Here is a 26746-nt window from a genome sequence, read left to right as displayed (position 1 = left end):
GTCTACATGCCTAAAGCTCAGGTTCTAAATCCATATTAAAACAAATACAAATAAGTGCCTGATTTTCAAAGGTCTGAAATGCCCATTGACTTCAGTGGGATTTGTGGGTACTCAGCACTTTTGAAAAAAGGCCATCTATATATTTAGGACCATAATTTTGGGCAACCAAATTTTAAAATTTGTCAATTATTTATTCTGTAAATGTATTCCTCTATAATAATAATTTGCAGTTTACTATCCTTGAACATCACAGTTCTTCCCTGAGAACTTCTGGATAATAAATTGCAGTACACTAGTATGCAAGACTAGTAAGTAAGGCACTGATTATGCAAAATGATGCACCTGCATAAATGTTTTTGCTGGAATAGAATTCTACTGGACCCAGAGCAGGTGAATCTCCTTGTAGAAGTGGCATCTGAAATATGCAAAAATATTCTTGACTACTGCAGACTAGATACTTAAATTTGAAAGTGGAACCAAACTTACCAGAATGGTAGTTTTTAATCCATACCTGTATTATGAATTATGTAGAAAAACTAATTTGTATACTCAATAGTGAAATCAAAGATTTATAAGTATCTGAATTAGAAATTGCATAAAATAGAGGTGTAAATGTAAAAATATTTGATTACAAATCATGCTTCAGAATCTAATTATTTGTACCATTTACTGATCTGTAAATATATCATTAAAAATATAATCAGTGTTACTCAGCAAGGCAATTAACAAAGTTAAAACTAAGTGATTACTGTATTGGGTAATGGGTAAAACTTTCAAAAGTGCCCGGGTCCCATTTTCAGAAGTGTCTTGATTTCACTGGGAGTTAAATGCATATGCACTTTTGAAAATCCTACTAGCTGCCTATCTCCATCTTTAGGTGGCTAAATACCTTTAGAAATCTGGCTGTTAGGTTTTGTAGTCTCATTGATAGTTAATGAAACTGCGGCACTTGTGAAAATTTTATCCACTACCTGTAGTTAGAAACTGGTCTGAATAGTTAGAACCTCCCTTTATTTTAGAAATTGCTTAATTCCTATTTTAAACATTTTAGTTGATGAAATCAGTTCCTAATTGATGAAAAACGCATTTGAAGTATCTTACACTGCCTTCTATTCTGTACTTTTTTTGCTTTAAAATGTTTGTCACGTACAGTGCCTTGCAAACAGCAAGGCAGTGCCTGTATTTTTCTATATAACATTGGTTTTTGTTATTTATAAGGAGTCAGTAGAAAAAGGTATCTAAGATCTGAGCTACAATAGCCCTATTTCTGGGAGAAGAAAGTGATAAAACACCATGACCTTTGCAATGAAAGCTTATTATGTAACAAGGGGCAGCCAATTTTAAAATAAATTAGTGATTTGAGATGGTGATACCCCTTGTTCCTGTAAATTGTATCCCCATTGAAAATGTGTTCAGCTCATGATACCAAGAGTCGTTCATAATATAATATAAAATGAGATTTGTGGAGTCTTAATGTTGCTCATTTCCCACAGTTTGCCAAGGACTCGCCTGTGCGCAGAGCTGTCAAGGACACCCTTTCCAACCCACAGTCTCCACAGCCATCACCCTATAATTCTCCTAAGCCCCAACACAAAGTGACACAGAGCTTCTTGCCACCTGGTTGGGAGATGAGAATAGCTCCAAATGGCAGGCCCTTCTTCATTGATCATAATACTAAGACTACCACATGGGTAAGATGAATTCTAGCTTATAACATTTTAAATCTGTTGGTGTTTTTCTGGATAATTTTACCTTGTTATTTTTGTCTTCCTTCCTGTATACTTTCCTTGCTGTTGTTGGTGTACTTATGTCTTGTCTTTAGCACAATTGGGCCATGAATGTGATTGCGGTCTGTGGGCACTGCTGTAGTACAAAGGTTTGAGTCACACACCTAACAAATTAACATCCTGAAGTGGCTGTTGTAGTACCTAGTCCTGCCGTTAGAAGATTTACACATCTTTGTCTAGTACGTCTTTGCCTTTTATATACTGTGCATACACTCTGTATTTGACAAACTGGTGGACATGACCATCATTTTGAACAAAGATATTATGTGTAGTCTTACATTTTAAAATCCCGAACAAGATTTAGAACACCCCAGAGTTTGAATCTAGAGCGTTGTCTTAGCCCATTCTAAAGCCACTGTCCAGTTGCAAAATTTGAGTGAGTTTGGATTTCAAAGGCACACATTCTTCCTAAGTGATTTGCATCAACTGCTTAGGTTTGAGGCTCTCTCGTAATTTTAATAAATTTCATTATCCCTTTCACTGCTCTCGCATTAAAATTATTATCATAAATGTTCTTCGGTCTTCACTAATCTACTATGTTATCTGCCTTGCATCAGTATACTGCGTTTTTCTTTAATTTTTTATTGCATACGATGTTAAAAAAGAAAATATGAGAAGCTAAACTATTTTTTTTAAAGTTAATGGAGAATCAAGGGACTCAACTGCCCATTTCCTTTTTGCTTCGTGAGAATAATGTTCTCGGCAGTTCTCCATCCTTAATTTATCTTATGTGTATACACTGCATACTTCTTGGAACTATGCATGATATATATTGTCTGATGCAGAATTTAGGCATCCTTAAGGACAGGGTATCAGCCTGGAATTTTAACTTTGATTTTCCTTGCCTAATTCTGTTAGCTGGATCCTTGATTTTACTTCAGTGTAGGTCTTTGTGGTTCACTGTAAATTTTGTTCTCAGAATAATGTTTCCTTTACCCTAGGATGACTTTGAGTTTTGGATTGGGAGTTAGCTGGATCCCTTGTAGCCATGTTTCTTAAGCTGATCTTTGTTGCTGTCGGAACACATCATTATTACTCTCTACTCTAGAAGCACATTGGATTTTACATTCACCCATTTTTATTATAGTGTTATTGTTCAAAATACTTGCATTTAATGGTCTACTTCATTTTCATACTTACAACTTGACTCATAGTTGTGTGTACTGACTCAGCTGGGACACACACATTTTTCCCCTTTAAAAACACTCACCATTTGAATTGCATAAAACTGCTTTGAGGTACTTATTTGTGCACGTAGAAGTCAAAAAAATCAGTTTCTGCTTAAACAATAGAAATGTAGGAATATGTTTGTATCAACATATTAATATCCAGGAGAGATTTTCTAAGGCACAAATGGCAGGTGCCCAGTTCCCATTCATTTTCAATGGGAGTTGGGCACCTAACTCTAATTGTGCTTTTTAAAATTTCTCCATAATCATTATAGAACTGCAGTCTCAGATCCAGGAACTGTCTGTACATTGTCGTGTGCTCTCATTAGCACTTACACTCAATTCACCAAAGTGCTTAAGGGTTTTTTAATTCCCATTGACTTCAGTAAGACGTAAGCACAGATTAAAATTAGTCTTGTATGTAAGTGCTTTGCTGAATAAGAATGTGATTTGATTACATATGGTTAAGTGCTTTTGTGAATCATAGTCCTAATAAACAACAATAATAATAACAATGTGTAATATCTTATTATTCTGGGAAATACATAAATGGCTGATAGGTCATCCTGAGGTTTAAAAATAGTTCTAATATGATGCCTGATGTTGAATAGGAAGGTACTTAAAAATATATATATATACCAGTTCTCCATATGTCAGAGTGATTACTGTGGGTATGTCTACAGTGTGTGTGTGTGTGTGTGCACAGGCGTGCACACACACACACACAACCCATAAACCTGTGGCATCAAGTCTCAGACTCTAGTCAACTGACTCAGGCTCAAGCTATGAGGCAAAAGTAGCAGTGGGTGTCTCAGCCTGAGCCGGAACATCCACACGCCTCTCACTAGGTTTCAGAGTCTGAGCGCCAGTCTCAGCAGGAACATCCACACTGCTATTGTTAGTTTGTAGCATGAGTCCAAGGCCTGGTCTACACTATGCGTTTAAACCAATTTAACGCTGTACCCGTCCACACAACGAGGCCCTTTATATCGATATAAAGGGCTCTTTAAATCGGTTTCTGTACTCCTCCCCAACGAGAGGAGTAGCGCTAAAATCGGTATTACCATATCGGATTAGGGTTAGTGTGGCCGCAAATCGACAGTATTGGCCTCCGGGTGGTATCCCACAGTGCTCCACTGTGACCGCTCTGGACAGCAATCTGAACTCGGATGCAGTGGCCAGGTAGACAGGAAAAGCCCCGCGAACTTTTGAATTTCATTTCCTGTTTGCCCAGCATGGAGCTCTCATCAGCATGGGTGGCGATGCAGTCCCAAATCCAAAAAGAGCTCCAGCATGGACTGTACGGGAGATACTGGATCTGACCACTGTATGGGGAGACAAATCTGTTCTATCAGAGCTCCGTTACAGAAGACAAAATGCCAAGCCATTTAAAAAAAATCTCCAGGCTATGATACAGAGTCCACAGCACAGTGCTGCGTGACATGCATAACGGAAAGCCAAAGAATCAAATGGACGCTCATGGAGGGAGGGATGGAGTACCGAGGACTCCAACTGTCCCGCAGTCTCCGAAAATCATTTGCATTCTTGGCTGAGCTCCTAATGCCTGTAGGGTCAAACACGTTGTCCGGGGTGGTTCAGTGCCTTTCTCGTCAATTTACCCCCCCCTCCCCCTCCGTGATAGAAAAGGGGAAAAAGTCGTTTCTTGACTTTTTTATATGTCACCTTATGTATACTGCATGCTTCTGGTAGACACGGTGCTGCAGCAGTAAACAGTAGCATCCGCTCTCTCCACCCCTCCCCGGTGGCAGACGGTACAGTGCAGAAGGACTGATAACCGTCCTCGTCATGAGCCCGTGAGTGCTCCTGGCTGGCCTCAGGTGAGGCCAGCCGGGGGTGCCTGGGTAAAAATAGGAATGATTCCTAGTCATTCCCAGTAGATGGTACAGAACGACTGGTAACCATCCTCATCATAGCAACTGGGGGCTGAGCTCCATCAGCCCCCTCCCTTTCATGTGTAAAGAAAAGATTCTGTACTGCCTGGACTATCATAGCAGCGGTATGCTGAGCTCCTCTCCCCCACACTGCTTAATGTCCTGCCTGGACTATCATAGCAGCTGGAGGCTGCCTCCCCCTCTTTTATCTCACTAGCAAGTCAGTGTTTCTTATTCCTGCATTCTTTATTACTTCATCACACAAATGGAGGAGACACTGCCACGGTAGCCCAGGAAGATTGGGGGAGGAGGGAAGCAACGGGTGGGGTTGTTTCAGGGGCACCCCCTGTGAATGGCATGCAGCTCATCATTGCTGCGGGATCTGACACGGAGCGGCTGTGCTCTCTGGTTCTCTGATACACTGGTTCTCTAGTACACTTGCCCCATATTCTAGGCAGGACTGACTCTATTTTTAGATACCATAAAGGAGGGATTGACTCGGGGAGTCATTCCCATTTTTGTCTTTGCGCCTCCGGCCGACCTCAGCCAGGGGCATCCATGACAGCAGCAGACAGTACAGAACGACAGATAACCGTCATCTCATTGCCAATTTACAATGGCACAGCAGACGGTACAGAACGACTGATAACCATCTCTGCTATCATGCAAAGGCAAGTTAATGCTGCTGTGTAGCGCTGCAGTACCGCGTCTGTTAGCAGCATCCAGTAGATAATACGGTGACAGTAAATAAAAAAAAAAGCTGAACGGGCTCCATGGTTGCCGTGCTATGGCGTCTCCCAGGGCAATCCAGGGAAAAAGGGCGCGAAATGATTGTCTGCCGTTGCTTTCCTGGAGGAAGAAATGACTGACGACATGTACCCAGAACTACCCGCGACAATGATTTTTGCCCCATCAGGCACTGGGATCTCAACCCAGAATTCCAAGGGGCGGGGGAGACTGTGGGAACTATGGGATAGCTACGGAATAACTACCCACGGTGCAACGCTCCAGAAATCAACGCTAGCCTCGGACGCACACCGCTGAATTAATGTGCTTAGTGTGGCCGCATGCACTTGACTTTATACAATCTGTTTTACAAAACCAGTTTATGTAAAATCGGAATAATCCCGAAGTGTGGACGTACCCCAAGTCAGTTGACCTGAGCCCTGGGACTCAGCGTCTCAGGATTTTTGCAGTGTAGTCATACCCTGAGTTAGCTATCTCTGTTTATAAATATTGTCTAATTATTTGTTGGTCTATAATGTCTTTAGAAGTTCAGCAAATTAATTTTAAAATTAACAATTATGTATTTGTGCAAATTTATTTTGTAATGTCAATTTATTTTGGCAATCATTTTTTAAAATAATTTTCCATTTTAACATTCAACGAAAACTCACGTAAGACTACATTATCTGAGCCGGCATTCAAGCCTTAATGCAAAGGTTTTAGTTATATGCAACAATATGAATTAAGAGTCCATCAGTTTTTAGCCTTAGATCTGAAAGTGCTAACTTTTGTTGTTTTAATTAGTTACACTATCTCACTGACAAAGTCTATGTAATTTAATTCGAACACTTATACCGTTTCATTGTGACTTCAAATCCTCATATTGAATTTGGAGCTTTAGAAATAGAGGGTGAATGTGTAAAAATTGAATGGATTAGCATATGGAGCCACTGTGCCTTGTCAGTCCAAGCTATGACTTTAGTAATTTGAGCTAGTTTAGTAATGAAATACTCCAGCTTTTCCACATCATCACTACAGTGTAATTGCTGCTGGTTGGATTTAATTTTAAATACTATGCATTTCTATTTGTTATATGTCATGCTGATGCCAAGTAATCACTATCCACATTAGAAGCCTCTAATGATGGCTGTTAGCTTTAATGCTGCAGTATTTGGGTAAAGCCAAGTAAGCCCATATATTTTTGTATCTTTCTTTTCCATGGGCTTTTGTTTTATTTAGATTTTTGTTCATGGTATTTTAATTTGTGCTGTTTGAATCCTGGCAGCCATTAATTTAATGTTTGTACAGTGATTCAAACATAAGAACTACTACTTCTTCTTCCTTTTTTTTCCAAAATAAGTGAGAGAGATGGCCTTCTCCTGCCTGATCTGTTATTTTTTCTCTCTAAATTTATAAAAACCAGAAAGATGCATATTTTGCCCCATTTGTTATTTAAATTATAATTGGTTATAGACAGGGAGAATTTAGCAGTAGTCCCACATGATGCAACAAACACTAAATAAACCATGCAGTGCAGAAAACAGAAATACTTCACCATTCCTAAACATCAACTGCCAAGCAGCATCTCTGTCCCTAAAAGCTAGTGTGAAAAAGGTGAGCCTTTCTTTTTGTCTCCTGAACATCAATAGATTCAGGCTGTCTCAAACAATGCAGAGGGTACATTCCAAAGGATAAGGGCCTTCTTGGAAAATGCCCTGCTTCCAGAAGACTTCATACACATCCAGAAAATGAAATACCCAGGGGAGAAGAGATCCTGCATCATCATGGCTCACTTTGCCATTAAAAATGACACTGGAAAAACACGAACCTGAATAAAATACTTGAAACCCATACAAATATTAGAAACTATAAATCTTAACATGGACAAACCGCTTTCCCAGCTTCTTGTTCATTGATGAGCATTCCTGGACTTGGTTAGCTATGCTGTATAGTGATTATTTTAAAACAAGAAATTCTGTATCAGGAATTAAGACATTACGAGTTAGCATGTTTACAAATTCAGTAAATAGGCACCTGTGACACCATTGTGGTGTGCATCTGGAATAAAGAATTGAGGCTGGTTTCATCATGAAATGGCAGATTGTGAAGTTAAGGTTGTATTTTGCCTGGGGAAAGAAGATGCTATAGAAAGGTATATTTTTCCTTCTCTTTCCTGCTTTTTAAATAATGCAGAACTGAACAGCTATTGTCCTGCTAGCAACTGAAAGAAAAAATACAATGAGAAAAAAATTGTGATGAAAAGAAAATACACTCTCAAACCTGGCGTTTGGCATGACTTGCATATATGTACCAATTAAAAAATAATAAGAAAAACTCTAGGCCAAAATTGTTACCTCCTTCCTACCAGAAAATATTCTGATGCCATAATAATGAGTACAGTGTAAAAGCTGAGATGCACACTGTTTTCTTAGTTTTGAGGTGGCCAAGTGCAAAACTTTAAAAAAGGAATGTGCCATAGGGCTCACCATCTCTTGTCTTCTTAAAAAAAAAACACCTTCCATTTTTGTATGAGTATGTACATTATATGGACTTTGACTTGCTTTCATAAGGAAGTTTCCCATGGTAACTGTCTAGATTTTTAGTGCAGCAAGAGAGATGATCAGTCAGTGTGCATAACCCTAGGAGAAAGGAAAGATGCCAGCATGCTGTGTAGCAACCTGACAACATCAAAAATGGACAACAGTGACAAATGGAGACAAGGTGTAGAATCTCAAACACATCGTGAATCCCTGTCTGATTTATTGTATGTAACTCTCATAGATGCCTGACGGTTTGCACTTTGGCAGTGCTTGCATGGCAACTTGTCACGCTATAAAAGTATTATTGGGTTGAATATTGATTTACTAATGGTGACAAAGCCTTCACATAGAAATATTATACGTTGTATGGTAATACTTTTACTACAGCTGAGAGCCCATTCATTTAAAGCAATTAGGTGCCTCATTTTATTACATGGAATACTAGCTCTGCAGTTTGGTTTGACTGTCTTTTTTATAAGCTGATAGAAATATCTAATAGAGAATTTCCTCACAACTATTGTTACTTGTTTTGCATCCTGAAAACTAATAAATAGTGAACTGGCTCTGATCTAACTGGTCATATTATAACTGTAAATAAGAAACATCTTTGTGGTTTAAATTTTTATGGATTACAGTGCTGTATTTATGTTACAGGAAGATCCACGGCTGAAATTTCCAGTGCATTTGAGATCAAAAGCTTCTTTGAACCCTAATGATTTGGGCCCTCTTCCTGTGAGTGTCAGTTGGACATATTTTGCTATATGCATAAAGACCTCTTTTGAGAATGAACGTGTACTGCTTTCCACATATACTGTATGTGAATCTGTGTATTTTGCGTATAATGTTGTGATCTCAGTAATGTGACAGGAATACACTTGACAGAGCCTGCTAATAACATTTTTGAAGTGGTCAACCACTTATTACTTAGCTGAAAGTTCAAGGAATGAAGAAGCTTTCTCCATGTCTTTATCATTGGCTGTGTGACATGGATGGTTGAAAGTTGTTGCTATGAAAACTAAAACAGTATACAAGCTTGAATCAGTGGGGATCTAGGGAAGGGCACATCCTATAATCAAAGAACATTTCTAAATTAGTTCTGTCAGTTAGCTTGCAGATCTCTTTGCTTGTGTTGTTTTATTGGCATTCACAAATCATCTAACTTAATATTTGTTATCTCTTGGAGAAAGAGTAGGTGATGTGCCGTATGGTTTAATTTAGATTTTGAATGACACTTTTGCATTCCACATAGAAAGCCACCACTGTGATGCAAATGCTACTTGAGATTATATTACTCACCAAAGTACACTGTTGCTTTGCTTCATAATCAAAGTAAATTATAGACCCTTTCTATCTTGATCAAAAGCTTTGCTCTTGAAGGTAGCAAGTAATATCTGAAAATTTTGGATTTCTTCGTGTGCTTCTGATTCAGTGCCTGATGTCAGTAATGCTGTGGTCTTGTCTACACTATGAGGAAGATAGTAGCAGCAGTGGAAAGATTAGTGTAGGCAGGCCACTGGTACCACCAACACTCTCAGCATCTAATCCTGCTGGGAAGAAGTCTAACTGGCCCTGTCTTGACTACCAAAAAGATGTTTTAGAAATCACATTAGGTAATTTGTTAGTTACCTTGACTTGAAATACCAATTAGCACCTAGTGTAGGCACAGTTTAAACACCTTTACAATCATTTGTTAGCTGGTAACAACAGAAGACTAAAGCAGTTTTAAAAGAAAAATAGCTGTGCAGGAGGCTGTTTTATTGGAATTTTCTCATATAAATTGGGCATGCACTTATGTCCAGAGGGCTTGTTTACATGCAGAGTTGCACTGGTTTAACTAAGATGTGATTTTTATATTGATTCAGTTTAAACAGAGCAAAAGGCTGTCTGGACATTCTTAAATCAATATAAACCTGGCTGATATCATTTAGTGCAAGCTGATCAGAAAAAGGTTTAAGGTAAACTGAAATAAGCCATTTTTAAACAAAATGTGTGTTTGCATAGGTTTTTCCACCAGTTTAACTAAATCTGTTTAAAAGCAGATTGAAATTAAAATAGTTTAATCTTTGTGTTGTAGATGAGGCTGAAGATGATGTAGAAGGTACATCATGGAGTAGGAGCAGGTTTAGGGATAGTACATGGAGAAGATAGTGATTTTGAATGGTGCTGGGTATACTAAATGTCTTCTGCTTCTAATGGTGGAAGGATAGGAACACAAGGATTGTCATATTGGATCAGACGCATGGACCTTCTAGGCCAGGGTCCTGTTTCTGACATTGGCCAGTACATTATGATTTAAAGAGAGGTTCAAGAAACCAGTTATAAAGTAGCTATTGGGATGATCCGCCCCATATGAAGATCTCCTTTTTAGTATTTACTGTTCTAACTCTGAGCACTCTTGTTAGCCATATAAACATCCAATCTGTCTTTGAATCTTGCTAACTTCTTGGACTTTGTTAGCCTTCTGTGATTGTTCTGTGCCATCTAACTTATTTAAAAAAAGAACTAGTTTACATAAACATAGATGATATATTTCTCCGTGCCATGTGCACTCTTAATACAGTAATGCTATTTTAATTAACATTCTTTTTTTTTTTTCCAGCCTGGTTGGGAGGAAAGAATCCATTTGGATGGAAGAACATTTTATATAGATCATAGTAAGTAAGCACCTAGGTACTACTGCAAGTAGACAAAGGGAGGTAATAAATATTGAAGTGAAAGCTTTATAATTTTACTCTTCATTTAGGAAGCCAGGTGTTGATATGTGGAGACATTGATACAAGAGACTTAGTGCCCTCATACGGTACTGTATTTTCACCAAAAGCTTGCTTTTAATTGGCTCATCAAGCTTTGTCCCTCTCTGATCTTGTGAAGCATTAACATTTCTTCTTTGTGGTTTTCTTTGTTTTTGTTGATATTTTGGGTTCTTTGTTGTTGTTGATGATCCCATGGCTTATTTGCACTTATTTAATAAATTAAAATACACATTAGGAATAGAAAATAAGATGAGAAAAGATGAGATATCCACAAGTCCATATGTAGGCAGTGGAAGAAATAAGACTGATAAGTAATTTTCCCTCCCACTTCCTTAAAAAGGTCTTGTGGCAATGCCAATTCTGACCTTATTTTCTATTTGTAGCATGTTTTATTGCACCCAGCCCATTAATATCTATCCAATTCTGTTATTGAAGTTCCAGTGTAAGTGATGTTTCATTGTAGACTTGTCTTATTACAGCATCTCAGAACAAGTGTGTGGATTTTTGTTGTTTGAATATAAGTGGCAGTCTAATAGAAGATTTTTTTTTACCTTTCAGCTGGGTTTATTTGAAAGGTGATCCTACTGATGGGGATAATCCTCACATAAAAATATAGAGACCATGAAATATCCTTAGAAAAACTGGAAGTGGGGAGGATAGCTGCACAAAACCTGTAAAAATTAAAATCTTAAACCATTCTACCGGTTTGACAGTATTATGGTTTTTACTTTATTTTAATGTCAGTAGTATTAACTGCTATGCTTATTCTCTGTTTTAAAAAAAACCTGTCTGTAAAGCAGATTGTGATTTTTTTTAATTGCATGCTTAGCTTTTAAGAGGTACCCTGCTTTTAAATAAGGAATTGAACTAATACATTCTTTGCAGAGAACAAGATTAACCTGTTCCAAATATTACTATGGAATGCTTAGTGCTCTTTGCACTTTGACTAATTATTTTAATTAGCCAACAAATATTTGGAAACTTAGAGTTAAGGTTAGCAATTTATCCTGAACTCCTGTTATCAAGGGGTCCAAGAAAAGAAAAGAGCTTGATTTAAGACAGTGTCACATTTACACTTGCTGTAATTCCCTGTCTTTCAATAGTTTAATGAGCCATCCCTTAGTTATTTGAGCATATGTTTGTCTCTAAATGTAGAGGAAAATTTTAATGTATACATTAGTCTGATTTCTAATGAGTTTTTAGCAATTGTTACACATTTTACATTTTTTTTATTTGAAATGTCTTCCTCAATTCCCTCTCCTGAGATGCAGGGCTTTTTTGGCTTTGCGGATGGCAAACTGCAAAAAGCAATTTTTTCCTGGTGATACTTGTTTCCAGAAAACCTCCTTGTTCTCACATTGTTACATCACTGTGGTAATCAGTGGACCAGCAGCAGGGGTGAAATCAGTGATATCGCAATGGACTTGTCTGAGTTTCTTTGCAACAACCTCATGCTCACTATTAATCAAAAGATAATGCAGAATGTTCAGTGACTTGGCTTGCCCAATATTAATAGTAGTGTCTGTCTTCACAATATTCCTAATGAATATAATGACATGATATTCATGCAATATACAATTGCAGTAATGTAAGGATATGGTAATCCTGTTTCATATATATTAATAAAATAATACATTTATAAGTCCCAATTACAAGTTTATGAAACAGTATGTATAATGTACCCCATTAACTAGCCACTCAGCTGACCATCAGCATCTCCTGTATTCGCAGTCCTTTGTCAGTTAAAGTGGCTAGTTATTAAAAAACTATAATGGGGTATACTGGCCTTTTATAGGGTTGCCAACTCTTACTGAAGCTATTTTCCCCCCAACATGATGTGATGTCATTTTCTTAAAATACCCTATTAAAATCTCCTGGATTGCTTTCAATGGTCACTGAGAGATTGATGCTGGTTTCTGGAGACTCTGGGCCAATCCTGGAGGGTTGGCAACCCTAGCCTTCTAAGAGAAGAGGGGGCCAGAAGACCCCATTCAGGGAGTTGGAATGAACAAAGGCCCAGGAAATGGCCTGCTAGTGGAGGAAAGGAAGTGCTCCTGAGGAATTGGAAGTTGGATGGGTGGAAAACCGAGAACTGACCCTTTCAGAGCCTGGGATCCCTCTAGGGTGGGACAAGGTTCCCCTCTCTTTCAGCCAGTCAGGAGCTCTCGCTCTGAAGGACAAGAGAGTGGGGCTTCCGCAAAGGGATATCTGGCCCCGAGAGACAGATCAGTAAGCAGCCGCCCTGCTACAAGTACCAAATCGTGCTAAAACATTTCTGTGTAAAAGATTGTGATTATTTAAATTAATGGTACACCATCAAGTTGAAATCCAGCCAACGTTATTAAAGGGTTAATAGATTCAGCTACTGTTCGTGCCCTGGTTCCCCCACAATTTTTGTGATTCTCCAGCTCTGTAGTCCTATTTTGTTAATGTTTTTCTCTCCCCTATTACTGTACAAAAGGCTTGTGCAAACAACAGAGAAACTGACTCTTGGAGAACAATAAGACTGAGTGCTATCAAATGCACAGCATAAACTAATAAAGAGAAATAGACTTTCAGTTGTAGTAATCCTGGATGTCACTTGTGGAAATAGTAGATTAAAAAAATCAAACAGAAATTTCAAATTTCGGAAGTGATTATTAATTTAAAAACTTTCCTTTTAATAATGATGATACATAAATATTTTAATTCCCAAGCCCTCAAAGCCTCAAAGGGGGAGTGCACTGGTCGTAAGATACAGAGCTTTTCTTTCCCTAAGACTGGTTCACGTTCAGCTGGGTCAGTATTATGACCAAATGTCATTTTCCGTCTGAAAGCTGTTCGGTAGCCTGCTTGCAATGACTTAGTAGTCTCTGGCCACCTACGCTCGCTATATCTGCCCAGGCTGTGTGGAAGACATTGGTCTCCAGTGCCTTCCACAAGCATTAAATACACTTAAGATGCATAAAGAGAAATACAAAAACAGCATTTTAATATTAATTATTAACAAATAAGAAAATTTCCAGTTTTAACCTTTTTCTAATTCTCTCAACGCTTTCTTGAGAAATGTTACTTTAAACTTGAGCTTTCACAATCCAATCTATTTTTTGGACATTTTAAAATTAAATTGATATTAAAAACCAACAGATCTTTCAGGCAAGCAATTTGAGGACTTAAAAAAATGTGAGGGAGACGACTTGATCACGTTGTTACTTAACAAATTGTAAAGCATAGCAGTACACATAATACAAGGATTGTTATTCCACTACTAGGGCAGAAAATTGATGACTTAGACTTTGCCATTGCAGATGGTACCTACTTGGTTTTTGGACCATTGTTTTATTGTTGTGATACCATCGTTCCATTGTGGTTCTACTGTGTTTAGATTTTTATCAGGAATATGCTGTGTGGAGACTGGGAGAATATCACTATAATACCGTATAACCATTACCATACCAGTGCTCTAAAAATCTGCAAATGAAAACACATTGTGTTGCTATTGTATCATTGGCAAGAGCCATTTTGGTCAAAATTGAATATGCTTCCCTTGTGCCATAACTTCATAAGGGAAGACAAAAAATGTGCACTCTTAACCTGTTTGTAAAATCAGTAACTAGGGTCTATGTGTCTTTCTGGAATGGAGGGAATTTCTTCCCAGTTCTATTTCAGGTCCTGTTTTAAAATTGTTGTTTCTTAGTTATTCTAAATTTATAAAAAATAATTTGATCGTATTATGGTGTGAGCTCTTGTCAATTTCTTTCATTTTAATTGGAAATAGTTTTAAAGTTGCACAAGAACACGCAAAAAGTTTGAATTTAGTGAACTTAATCTGGCATTTGCAGGGGTTCTTTGCTTTACCTTTTGGGCTCAAGACCTTTGTTTGTCTAATCTGAGTTAAGTGCATTTCAAGACCAAGTTATAAATCCCTGAAGAAAAGGGGTTTATAATTTAAATATTGACTCTATAGATCTTTAACAAAAGCAGTGTGAATATACTGGATTATACGGTAGTTTTGCATTTTTGAATGAGTGTTCCCAACTAAACAGTGTGATGGAGTTTTAATGGATGGGGTGTACACAGTTTTTTCCTAACCTTGAAGTACTAAGTTATGGATGTTGCAGGGAGGTGGGTGCAAGTGAAATTTTTTTAAATGATGATTTTACAGGGTGGTAGACAAGAACTAATGGTATGATATCTTTTGTTAACTTGCAGATAGTAAAATTACTCAGTGGGAAGACCCCAGATTGCAGAACCCTGCTATTACTGGTCCAGTAAGTACTGTGTATGCTAATGGTTTTGAATGCCACACATTAAATGCTGTGCTCAAACTCTCTCCTGTGCCAAGATCCAGTTGATGCAGGGCAGGAGAGACTGCCATGTAGCTGCTTATAGCTGATTTTCTAGGTTAGTCTGTGCTGCTGCAGCACAAGTTAGAACAGCCTCATGGTTGCTCTAACTTGCTGGCAGCAGTCCCAAGCAACAGGACACCAGCTGGGGATTGACACAGCACGCTGCACTCCAGTTCCACCCACCATTCCAGGGCCAGACAAGGTATGGTATAGATAGAGGCAATTTCTGTGTCTTCTGAGACCTCCCCATGTCAACTGGCCAGATTTGGAAACTTGCTAGACCTCTAATTTCCTGCATTTCTTCCACCAATTATCATATTATGTAATTCTTCCTTAAGGGCCCAGGAAAAATATTTGATCAATGGGTCTCTACCAATTATCATATTATGCAATTTCATCCTGTAAGTACCTAGGATCCACTGATCAAATATTTTTCCTCCAATAAATCCCTGACTACTCCATAATCTTGACTCTGATTTATCTTAGATATCTGATCAGAGTTTATTACTTGCTGCATTATTGACTCTTATGAAAATGCCATCTGTTCAGATACTGCATGGCTAACAGATGCAGACACTTGCAGCTTTGACTTGTTAAAACCCCTTCATTTGTCACTGTTTCCATTCTCCTGCAGCTACAACAAGAAACCATCTCCACCAAATTGAAACCAGGGAGTTAGTCTCTTAAGGATATTCATTACCAGGATCATCCCTAGGTAGAAAAAATACTTTTCCAAGGCAGATTTTTCACTGTAGGAAACAGATGTTGTGGTAATGAGACTCCAGGATAGAAATCGTGCAGAGGCCATATCCAATTTAATACAGCATAAGAGATGCTACTTACTTGCTCTTGGCGTCCAAGAAAAGACAGTAAAAATGTAAATCTGGATATATTTTGTCAGCATGCAGTGGGGACTCCTCCTCTGGTCTCTCTCACTCTTTCCTCACCCATCTTTCCTATATTAAAATCCTACATAAGAACAGCCATACCAAGTCAGACCAAAGGTCCATCTAGCCCAGGATCTGTCTACCGACTGTGGCCAATGCCAGGTACTCCAGAGGGAGTGAACCTAACAGGCAATGATCAAGTGATCACTCTCCTGCCATCCATCTCCATCCTCTGACAAACAGAGGCTAGGGACACCATTCCTTACCTCTTCCTCTGCTATGGCTTAGAACATAACAATCCTCCATTCTCTCAGCAACTCTTCTTTGGCTTCCTAACCCTTCCTCCATCAAGCTGAAATTGCATATCCAATTTCAAACTTCTGCACAGTAATTCCTCTGCCTGCACCTCAGGTCTGGTCTTCTACACTTTTTATGGTTTATGCTCTCACTTTCCAGTTGTGACTCAATGCCTGTTTTTCATGCCATTCCCTACGTCTTGAACATCCTCCCTCTTTTGTGTGTCAGGCTAACTCACTCTCCTAACCATTCCTCAGACATGTTTCAGATAGTTTTCCAGAACTTTTTCCTCTGGTTCATCTACTCCTGCTCTGGGGCCTCAACATTTATCAAAGTAAACAGAAGACAATTGAAAAAGTGAAATAAAAGAAGCAAGATGCATGGCCAGATTGCTGGCTGGTGTAGCTTGCGCTAAAATGGAGTTATGCCAATTTATACTAGTTGAGCATCAGGTTAAGTACAAGAATTGCATTAGAAACAAAGTTTGTATACAGTCTGTTCCCTTGCCAAGTTACCCTCTCTCATTGTTCACTCTTCCTTTCCCTCCTATTCACCATGGGTTGTAGATAATTATGTATTTTTCTAAAAAATCATGTGTTGTTGAAATTCAATGCAAAACTTTGACTTCAGTGGCACAGAATTGAGCCATGGCATCATAATATCCTTTGGCCATCTTGTTTTTTCTCTGTTTAAAAAAAAAAAAGCGGCCGATTAATGGTATTTCTTAAATAGTTGGTCTGTTTGCTGTTGGTTCCTATCTAATGTTGCTAAGTCTACATCATTTAGCCCCTAACAGTAATCAGACAGTATATTGAAAAGCAGATAGTATCTACTTTTAACTTACCGGCTGAGCATACTGAAAGTTGCAATTTTATTACTGCATTAGAAAAACTCCAACTAATCACTGGTTCGAAATGGCGCCAATGCACTCAATAGGCGGGTCTTTTTCAAATGCCATATGTGTGGTCACTAAGAATGTCTTTCACATAAAGTCGTTCAATTCTAAGGACCCTGCAAGAAACTCTGAGACTAGGATGTTGGAGTTTTTTAGTCTAATGCTTATGTGAGCCTAGCAACCTTGTGCAATGCTGAGGACTCATGTCTAATCTGGGTTTTCAGTCCTTGGGTTCTTAGGGACTTGGATGGCTGTGGAAGCACTGTACTGTGCCGAGTTCCTGAGCACGTGGTGGTGAAGGAGGTGGGGCAGGAGGCTAGAGGAGCTCTTCACATTCATCACTTATCGGGGTGATAATTGTTGACAGAGAATTCTGGAGCTGCGAAGTTAGTGTTCATTTAATTAGATGTATTGCTAACCAGTAAAAAAAAAAAAAAAGCTATATCTAGTCATTATGGAAAAGTGGTGACTGTCTTAGTACCGGTGGCATAATCATAGTATCTGGGCACTATTACAAACATATAAAATACATATATTCCCTAAAGTGATATTGCATTGTGTGAGTAAGATATTTAGATAATAAGCATGCCAAAAGATTCCTTCACTCCCGTAATAGTCACAGTCTTATGCTCATCAGGGGATAATGCTTTTTTCAACTTTTCACATCTCATCTTCCACAAGGAAGACAGCCTACCAGGCATATTTCAGCCTCCCAGTTTACACCCACATCCAGCCAATTACAAACCCACTTCAAGACAATCTGAAATCTTCTTCTCCCCCAGGCGCATGTCCTGAACTGACATTTGTGATGCAGCTGGGAATGGCTGAAGAATATGCAGCTCTCACGACATTTTGGAGTTCAGAACTATTCTTTTGCCCTAGTGGAAATATACTTCAGATGTTGCTGCTTATTTGCACTCACTGCTTTGATAGATCTGTTCTTTTGTCCTGTGGAAGCAGCAGGGCAGAGGAAAGTAATGAGGTGACAGGAAATGATTTTTTGCTTTTTATTATGATCAATCAAGGCCAAGTGCCCCCTTCTCTCTCTCTCTCTCTCTCTCTCTCTCTCTCTCTCTCTTTCTCTCTCATTCTCTCTCTCTCCCCCCTGCTCCCAACTCCAAGTAAATTTCCTTTGTGCATGGAATATGAAGGAGAATAGTGAGCTAAGGAGTTGGTTGGCATGGAGCAGATTGCAGCTACTCCACTACCATTACTGCAGCCTATTTTTTTTTAATTCAAGGTTTTTTTGTACATGACTTTTTTATTTGAGGTTTTACAGTCATAAGGATGGTGAGGAAGAGCTTTGTTTGATGTCTTCTGGCTGTACCCCTGTCTTAAGGCTGGTAGAAATTAAAGCTTTCGGGTCTGGTGCCACTAGTTAAAAGGGTTGGCTTTAAAGAATTTCCCTTACATTATTGCACCCGTGCCAGTTTGTGCTGTGTTTCCTTCAAGTGTATAAGCTAAGCAGAGTCTAGCTGGGTAAGTTCTTGAATGGGAGACTTTCCAGACCCACCTCAGTGTTATGCATGTTGATGGTAATTCAGTATAGGACACACTTTTGAGTTAGTATCATAAGAACATAAGAATGGCCATACTGGGTCAAACTAAAGGTCCATTTAGCCCAGCATACTGTTTTACGACAGTGGCCAAAGCCAGGTGCCCCAGAGGAAATGAACAGAACAGGTAATATCAAGTGATCGATCCTCTGTCACCCATTGCCAGCTTCTCGCAAATAGAGGCTAGAGACACTATCCCTTCCCATTTCAGCTCTTAGTCAGTGATGGACATATCCTCCAGGAACTTATCTAGTTCTTTTTTTAATCCTGTTAGTGTCTTGGCCTTTACAACATCCTCTGGCAAGGAGTTCCACAGGTTGACTGTATTGTGTAGAAAAAATATTTCATTTTTTTTTTGTTTTTAAACCTGCTGCCCATTAATTTCATTTGGTGACCCCTAGTTATGTTTAGAGAAGTAAATAACACTTTATTTACTTTTTCCACACCAGTCATGATTTTATATACCTCTATCATATTCCCCCTTAGTTGTCTCTTTTTCCAAGCTGAAAAATCCCAGTCATATTAATCTCTCCTCATCTGGAAGTTGTCCCATACCCCTAATAATTTTTGTTGCCCTCTTCTGCAGTTTTTCCAATTCTGATTTTTTTTTGAGATGGGATAACCACTTCTGCATACAGTAGTCAAGATGTGGGTGTACCAGGGTTTTATAAAAAGGCAATATGATATTTTCTGTCTTATTATCTATCCCTTTCTTAATGATTCCCAACATTCTGTTAGCTTTTTTGACTGCCCCTGCACATGGAGTGGATGTTTTCAAAGAACTATCCACAGTGACTCCAAGATCTCTTTCTTGAGTGGTAACAGTAATTTAGACCCCATCATTTTATATGTACAGCTGGATATAGGTTTTCCAGTGTTCCTTACTTTGCATTTATCAACACTGAATTTCATCTGCCATTTTGTTGCCCAGTTTTGTGAGATTCTTTTGTTGCTCTTCGCAGTCTACTGGGGACTTAACTATCTTGAGTAGTTTTGTATCATTTGCAAATTTTGCCACTTCACTATTTACCCCTTTTTCCAGAGCATTTATGAATATGTTGAACAGTACTGGTCCCAGTACAGATCCCTGGGGGACACCACTATTTACCTCTCTCCATTCTGAAAACTGACCATTTATTCCTACCCTTTGTTTCCTATCTTTTAACCAGTTACTGATCCATGAGAAGATTCCCCTCTTATTCCATGACAGCTTACTTTGCTTAAGAGCCTTTGGTGATGGACCTTTCTGAAAATCTAAGTACACTACATCCACTGGATCCCCTTGGTCCACATGCTTATTGACCCCCTCAAAGAATTCTAGTAGATTTCCCCTTACATCTTCCCCAACAAATTATGTTAATCTATATGTCTCACAATTTTGTAGTTTACTATAGTTTCAACCAGTTTGCCCAGTACTGAAGTCAGGCTTACCGGTCTGTAATTGCCAGGATCACCTCTGGAACCTTTTTTAAAAATTGGCATCACATTAGCTATCTTCCAGTTATTTGGTACAGAAGCTGATTTAAATGATAGGTTAACACACTACAGTAGTAGTTCTGCAATTTCACATTTGAGTTCCTTCAGAACTCTTGAGTGAATGCCATCTGGTCCTGGTGACCTATAACTGTTTAGTTTATCAATTTGTTCCTCTAATGACACCTCAATCTGGGACTGTTCCTCAGATTTGTCACCTAAAAAGAATGGCTCAGGATTCATAGAATATTAGGGTTGAAAGGGACCTCAGGAGGTCATCTAGTCCAACCTCCTGCTCAAAGCAGGACCAATACCCAGATTTTTACCCCAGTTCCCCAAATGGCCCTCTTGAGGATTGAACTCACACCCTGGGGTTAGCAGGCCAATGCTCAAACCGCTGAGCTATCCCTCCTCCCCTATCCCTCCCCCCGATTGGGAATTTCCCTCACATCCGCAGCCGTGAAGACTGATGCAAAGAATTAATTTAGTTTCTCAGTAATGGCCTTATCATTCTTGAGTGCTCCCTTAGCATCTCAATAGTCCAGTGGCCCCCACTGATTATTTTGCAGGTTTCCTGCTTCTGATGTACTTTTTTTAAAAAAAATTGCTATTACTTTTTGAGTCTTTGGCTAGCTATTCTTCACATTCTTTTTTGGCCTTCCTAATTATATGTTTACACTTCATTTGCCAGAGTTTATGCTCCTTTCTATTTTCCTCACTAGGATTTAACTTCCACTTTTTAAAGGATGCCTTTTTGTCTCTCATGCTCCAATACGTCTGTTAGTCTATAAGATGCCACAGGACTCTTTGCTGTTTTTGTCTCTCACTGGTTCTTTTACTTTGTTTAGCCACGGTGGCACTTTTTTTGTTCTATTACTGTGTTTTTTAATTTGGGGCATACATTTAAGTTGAGCCTCTATTATGGTATCTTTAAAAAGTTTCCGTGCAGCTTGTAGGGATTTCACTTTTGCACTGTACCTTTTAATTTCTTTTTAACGTTCTCATTTTTGTGTAGTTCCCATTTCTGAAATTAAATGCTGCAGTGCTGGGCTGCGGTGGTGTTTTCCCCACCAGAGGGATGTTAAATTTTATTATATTATGGTCACTATTACCAAGTGGTCCAGCTATATTCATACTTTGGAATAAAGAATTTGCCTCTCCTCTGGTGGGTTCCAGGACTAGCTGCTCCAAGAAGCAGTCATTTAAAGTGTCAAGAAGCTTTATCTCTGCGTACTATCCTGAGGGGACGTACCCTGTCAATATGGGGATAGTTGAAATCCCCCATTATTATTGAGGTTTTTTTATTTTTACAGCCTCGCTAATCTCCTTGAGCATTTCACAGTCACTATCACCATCCTGATCAGGTGGTCGGTAATATATCCCTACTGCTCTATTCTTATTATTAGAGCATAAAATTACTATCCATAGAGATTCTATGGTACACTTGCATTCATTTAAGATTTTTACTTTGAGTCTATGCTTTCTTTCACATATAGTGCCACTCCCCCACCAGCACGACCTGTTCTGTCCTTCCGATCTATTTTGTACCCTGGTATTACTGTGTCCCACTGATTATCCTCATTCCACCAAGTTTCTGTGATGCCTGTTATATCAATATCCTCATTCAACATGACACACTCTAGTTCATCCATCTTATTATTTAGACTTCTAGCATTTCTATATAAGCACTTTTGAAAACGTGTCACATTTTAGCTGTTTGCCATTATGTATGTAATTGAATGGGACTCTTTTTTTTTTTTTTTTTTTTTTTTAGTTTGACTGTTTCTTATCAGATCCTACCCCTATTTTATCATCTTCTATCCCCTCCTCCTTACTAGGACATAAAGAATCTCCATTAATAGATCCTCCCCTAAGGGAGATCTATTGCCCTCGGTATGGAGTTTTGGTGGGAGAGTGGAGAAAGACTGCACTGTGGGGCTAATGCTTTTTTTACTGAGCTGTGTCAGAGAGGTCATGACTGCCTGCTGTGGAGTTAGCTTCTACTTGATTTCATTTGGCTTTGTCATTTTCTGTAGAAAAATTTCTAGACTCTCAAGAGGGAACTTGTTTAAACATTTATAAACGCAAATAAATAAATTTATTCTCAAAGATCTTATGTCATTTCCCATAAAGGTGCTGTCACATTCCAACTCTAATTATTTTCTTCCAACCTAAATTCCATCTTATATTTTTAGCTTTTTATTTCTGTTCTAAAATTATTCCGTGGTGTTGCTGTGGACCGTCACACAGCAAATATGTTCTTCTCCAGAGGTGTCTGCGCTCTAGTGGAGATTCACGTGAACCCTAGATATTATACAGTGTCACTTAATTCTCTCTTAGGGTGTTGTGAGCTAATTTAATTTATAAAATGCTTTAAAATACCTGGAATAAAGGAGTTATACAAGTGCACATTATTTGTGTTATTATTAACATTAGTAATTTTAAATTTTATAATCATTCTTATCGGCACACATAGAATCCAAAAGTTTAGTTCTTACATATAGGGCTCTTAAGAGAATTTCAGGCCTGGGAATATCCAAAACTGATGGATTTCAATACCCAAACTGTATTTTTCTCAATTCCCATTTCCTACTCTTTTTCTTTCCTTCTAGCCTTTGAAGTTGCAAAAAGTTACCTTACAAAAGTATGTATCTTTCAAAGACCTATGCTAGTAATGAGTTCTGACCAATCTAGTATATCATTTTGGGAACTCTCCATGCTGATATCATGCTTCTGCCTATATGGACAAAAAGCCTCATCTACGTTAATTGCGCCACTCTCCATTCTGCACTAGTTGGAGCACAAAGAGCACCCGTCACAAATCTCAGTTTTGTCAGCACATAATGATGTGCTCTCAGGGCCATTTTAAGGGGTTTCACCTTTTTTTTTTTTTTTTTTTTTTAATAGTATTAAACTTCTGTTTACATTCTGTAAAAGGGAGATAAGAATACTTCCTCTCAAAGTCTGTTGAAGTCTTTACTAAGACATTCATTAACATCAGTGGGCTTGAATCAGGAATTTCCCTGCATTGAAGAGCTTGCAATCTATTGTCCTGTACTGTTTGTACACCTCAGTTCCTCAGTCTAGGTTGGGGCTTTTAGGTGCTATGACAAATAATTAAAAATAATTTAAAAGACCTTATGAGGACACCTGTGCCTTCCTAATACGACACTTGAGCCCTGAGAATCAGTCCTGCTTTCTTCTTTTCTGACTTTTTTTCGGGTGTTCTTTCACCGTTTCTGTTGCTAGTACCAGAAAAAAGAGGATTGTGTAGTGCTTAGAGCAGAAGATTGAGAGCAAATGAAATGATGCTGTGAAATACTCAAATTACCTATCTGTAATATGGGGATAATACCTCTTGAGGAGCTTAAGATTTTATACTCCTAAAGTGTTTTCGGGTCCTCAGTTGAAAGTTGTTGTGTTGGTGCAAGGGTTATTTGCAATATATATATTTAGAGCAAATCACAATTGACTAAGAAAGCATGTTTTTAAACTGCTGGGTATTTTTAATTAACATTTTAGGGGTTACAGTATGTCGGATTGCATGATGTGTTCAATTATGAGTATTTATAATTTTCTCTCTTTCAGGCTGTTCCCTATTCCAGAGAGTTCAAACAGAAATACGATTATTTCAGGAAGAAGTTAAAGAAACCAGTGAGTAATTGTCTGTCCTGTGTTGGAGCCAATTGCCTTAGGGTAGGAAAACAACAATTGACTGCCCAAGAATAGATAAGCAGTGCTGCACTCTATTACAGTACATTTGCCAGTTTTCCTTGCTCATCTTACCACAGCTAGCTGAATATGAACAAATTGACTGAAGATTTTCTGTATGGATCAAAAACGCTTTCAATCTCGACCAAAACTGATATGCAGCCCTCGAGGCTCAAGTTTTCATTTAAAAAATGGACAATTAAAGCAATGAGGCAAGAAAGAAGCAGCAACAACTTAATATCATCTCAGAGTTGATGCTAATTGGCATGTGTGAGGACGTGCTCAGATGAAAATCCAAGACTTGAATGGGCATAAGGACTGAGACTGCCCTCGCACCTCAGAGCAATCTGTCCAAGAGCATGGTCACAGGAAATTGGCAGAGCAGTGGGGAAGTTGGTGCTGTTGCCACTTCTGGTATATTGAGTCTGTGAACAAAGAGGACTTCAGTCATTCAGCATCTTTCACCATTAAAATCACTTAATGGAAATAAGAGATGAGCGCTCAATGCTAACTTATCTGTGGTATTGATTGGTTCAATAAGGACTTTAAAGTTTTGGTAGCCGTAACCAAACAGATTACAGGAGGCCCTTAGGCATTCTTTTACTATATATTGATATCTCCTTACCTTTGCATCCAAATCTGTGAGGGCTGCTGCTTTCACTGTATTAAAATGCAGCACTTCACAGGCACCAAATAGCAATTGGCTTTCTGCTGCATTAAACAAAGTAATTGGCAGTAAAAATGTTTGCTTCAAACCCATCTTAGCAGGAAAACTAGACGTTTTTGTGGTTCTCTCCTGTCACTTTTCTGTTCATCCCACCTTATTTTCATTCCGCTTATTCCACACACATTCTTACTTCTCCTTTGCTTTTTTGCTATTTTTCTTCTTCTATTGACTAATTTTCCTTAATATGCAGAATAGAATGGAAACCTTTGAGCCATTACAATGGAGCTGGCCCAGACTTATACCTGAAGGTAGTTGAAAATTTCTAGACACAATAGCAGGCTAACATCTTGTAGGGGGAGGAAGCTCTGGAAAATAGGGTGCTGGAGAAACCTTTGATTACTTAGCTGGGTTACTCATTGCTCTATGCTGTCATCTTAATACTGCTAGCAATGGCATGTAGGCTATGCATTCAGACCGACTTTTCTTCTTTCATGTAGGCTGATATACCAAACAGATTTGAGATGAAACTACACAGAAACAATATTTTTGAGGAATCCTATAGAAGAATCATGTCTGTGAAGAGGTCCGATGTACTAAAAGCCAGACTCTGGATTGAATTTGAGTCAGAAAAAGGACTTGATTATGGAGGTGTGGCTCGAGAATGGTTCTTCCTGTTGTCTAAGGAGATGTTTAATCCTTATTATGGTCTCTTTGAATATTCAGCAACGTAAGTGTCCATTAAAATATTTCCGTTGTAAGTGATCCAGATTAGTATTTGGATAGAAAAAAAAGTTATGTAGTGGAGCCCTTAGATTTTCCTTCAGGCTGTACTTTTAAGTTCTTTAACCAAGACCAGTGTAAAATGTATCTCTATACTGTGGTTTGTTACTTATTCCATGTTCAGGAAACCTTCTGAATGAAACTCCTGCTGTGATCTATTTAGCAACTTTCATTGTTTTGTAAATATTCCACATTGTTTTGCAAGGCAGTGTACTGGTGCATTTGTGCAACTAGCAGTAGTGAAAGGAATGGGGCAAGAGAAGGGGCTCTTTTTATGCCACTCCCAATATGGTGCATGGTTGTTGCTGGTTTAAAGTTCTGGGGTTTGAGTTGAAATTCAGCTCTCATGGGCCAGCTTCTCGTTTGCACTAACGACCCTTTACACAACTCTGGCACTATAAATGGGCCTTAAAGTGGGAGTAAATTACATTTACACTCATTGTAAGGCCCATTTCTTGCCAGAGCAGTGCAAATGAGAAGCTGTCCCTTGTGCTCAAATTGCCTTTGTGTAATGTAATGTTAAGTACTTAACTACTAATACAGTGGTTAAAGATTGATTTGTTTATTGCAGGCAGTGCTTTCTGTGTTTGGTGTCAGTATCGAGTTCACTACTTTTTTCCAATAGAAGTGTTGAGTAGGCTGTAAAGAAGATAAACTGTATAAACAAGAAATTCCTTACTCTGTGCATCAGCTTCTCTTTTCTTTTTAAATGATTGCACAACTTGCAAAGTAACCTATTTTTATGTATACAGAAGCACAAGATTGTAAAATATGACTAGTTCAAAGTGTTTGTGCTTTACTGAATTTTGCTGCAGAAGCATTTTTGCCTTTGAAAAGGTCCTTTTCATTCATTGGCTATATGCAACAATGCATGAATATTTTAAACTAAAACTATTTAAGTTTTAGATTCAATTTGGCAGAAAAATAAGTAACAAGAAATTCCACTGAAGTGAGGATTGTCATTAAAAACAGGAATAAGAAATCATTACAGGCGACATTTTTAATCTATGCTGCCCGGGAGCTTATCCACCCCCAACATTGTGGTAACAAAGTGAATTTAGAATTCATGCTGGGAAATACTCATATTTGTAAAGTATCACTTACCTATTAGTGTAGTTATTCAGTCCCCCATTGCTGTGTGGATCACATTACTGTTTAACTCTTGCAAGATATATTCAGGCTGAAGAATATACACTAGATAGCATCTGTCCATGGTTTTGTGGGTTTTTTAATAAATCCATTGTCCTATTAGCAAATTTGGCAAGTACTCCAGGATTAATCATTA

At 38.4% G+C, this 26746-nt stretch overlaps 1 protein-coding gene across 11 annotated transcripts in view; it reads left to right on the top strand.

The window, feature by feature from the left end:
• The window catches only part of NEDD4L (NEDD4 like E3 ubiquitin protein ligase), a 362300-nt gene that overhangs the window by 302516 nt on the left and 33038 nt on the right, over positions 1-26746 (top strand). For 7 of the 11 annotated variants that reach the window (XM_030565980.1, XM_030565979.1, XM_030565983.1 and 4 more), the window contains 7 exons: positions 1494-1691; positions 8769-8846; positions 10714-10768; positions 10858-10914; positions 15059-15117; positions 23892-23957; positions 25179-25408. In XM_030565980.1, coding sequence (XP_030421840.1) covers positions 1494-1691; positions 8769-8846; positions 10714-10768; positions 10858-10914; positions 15059-15117; positions 23892-23957; positions 25179-25408 — 743 coding nt within the window. The remainder of the gene's footprint in view (positions 1-1493; positions 1692-8768; positions 8847-10713; positions 10769-10857; positions 10915-15058; positions 15118-23891; positions 23958-25178; positions 25409-26746) is intronic. The other 4 variants (XM_030565982.1, XM_030565981.1, XM_030565976.1 and 1 more) reach the window with 1 other exon arrangement.

Source organism: Gopherus evgoodei, chromosome 6 (genome assembly GCF_007399415.2).
Source record: "Gopherus evgoodei ecotype Sinaloan lineage chromosome 6, rGopEvg1_v1.p, whole genome shotgun sequence".
Taxonomy (NCBI): Eukaryota; Metazoa; Chordata; order Testudines; family Testudinidae; genus Gopherus; species Gopherus evgoodei.
The sequence above is the reverse complement of the archived record's forward strand: the minus strand, read 5'-3'. Positions and strand labels throughout refer to the sequence as shown.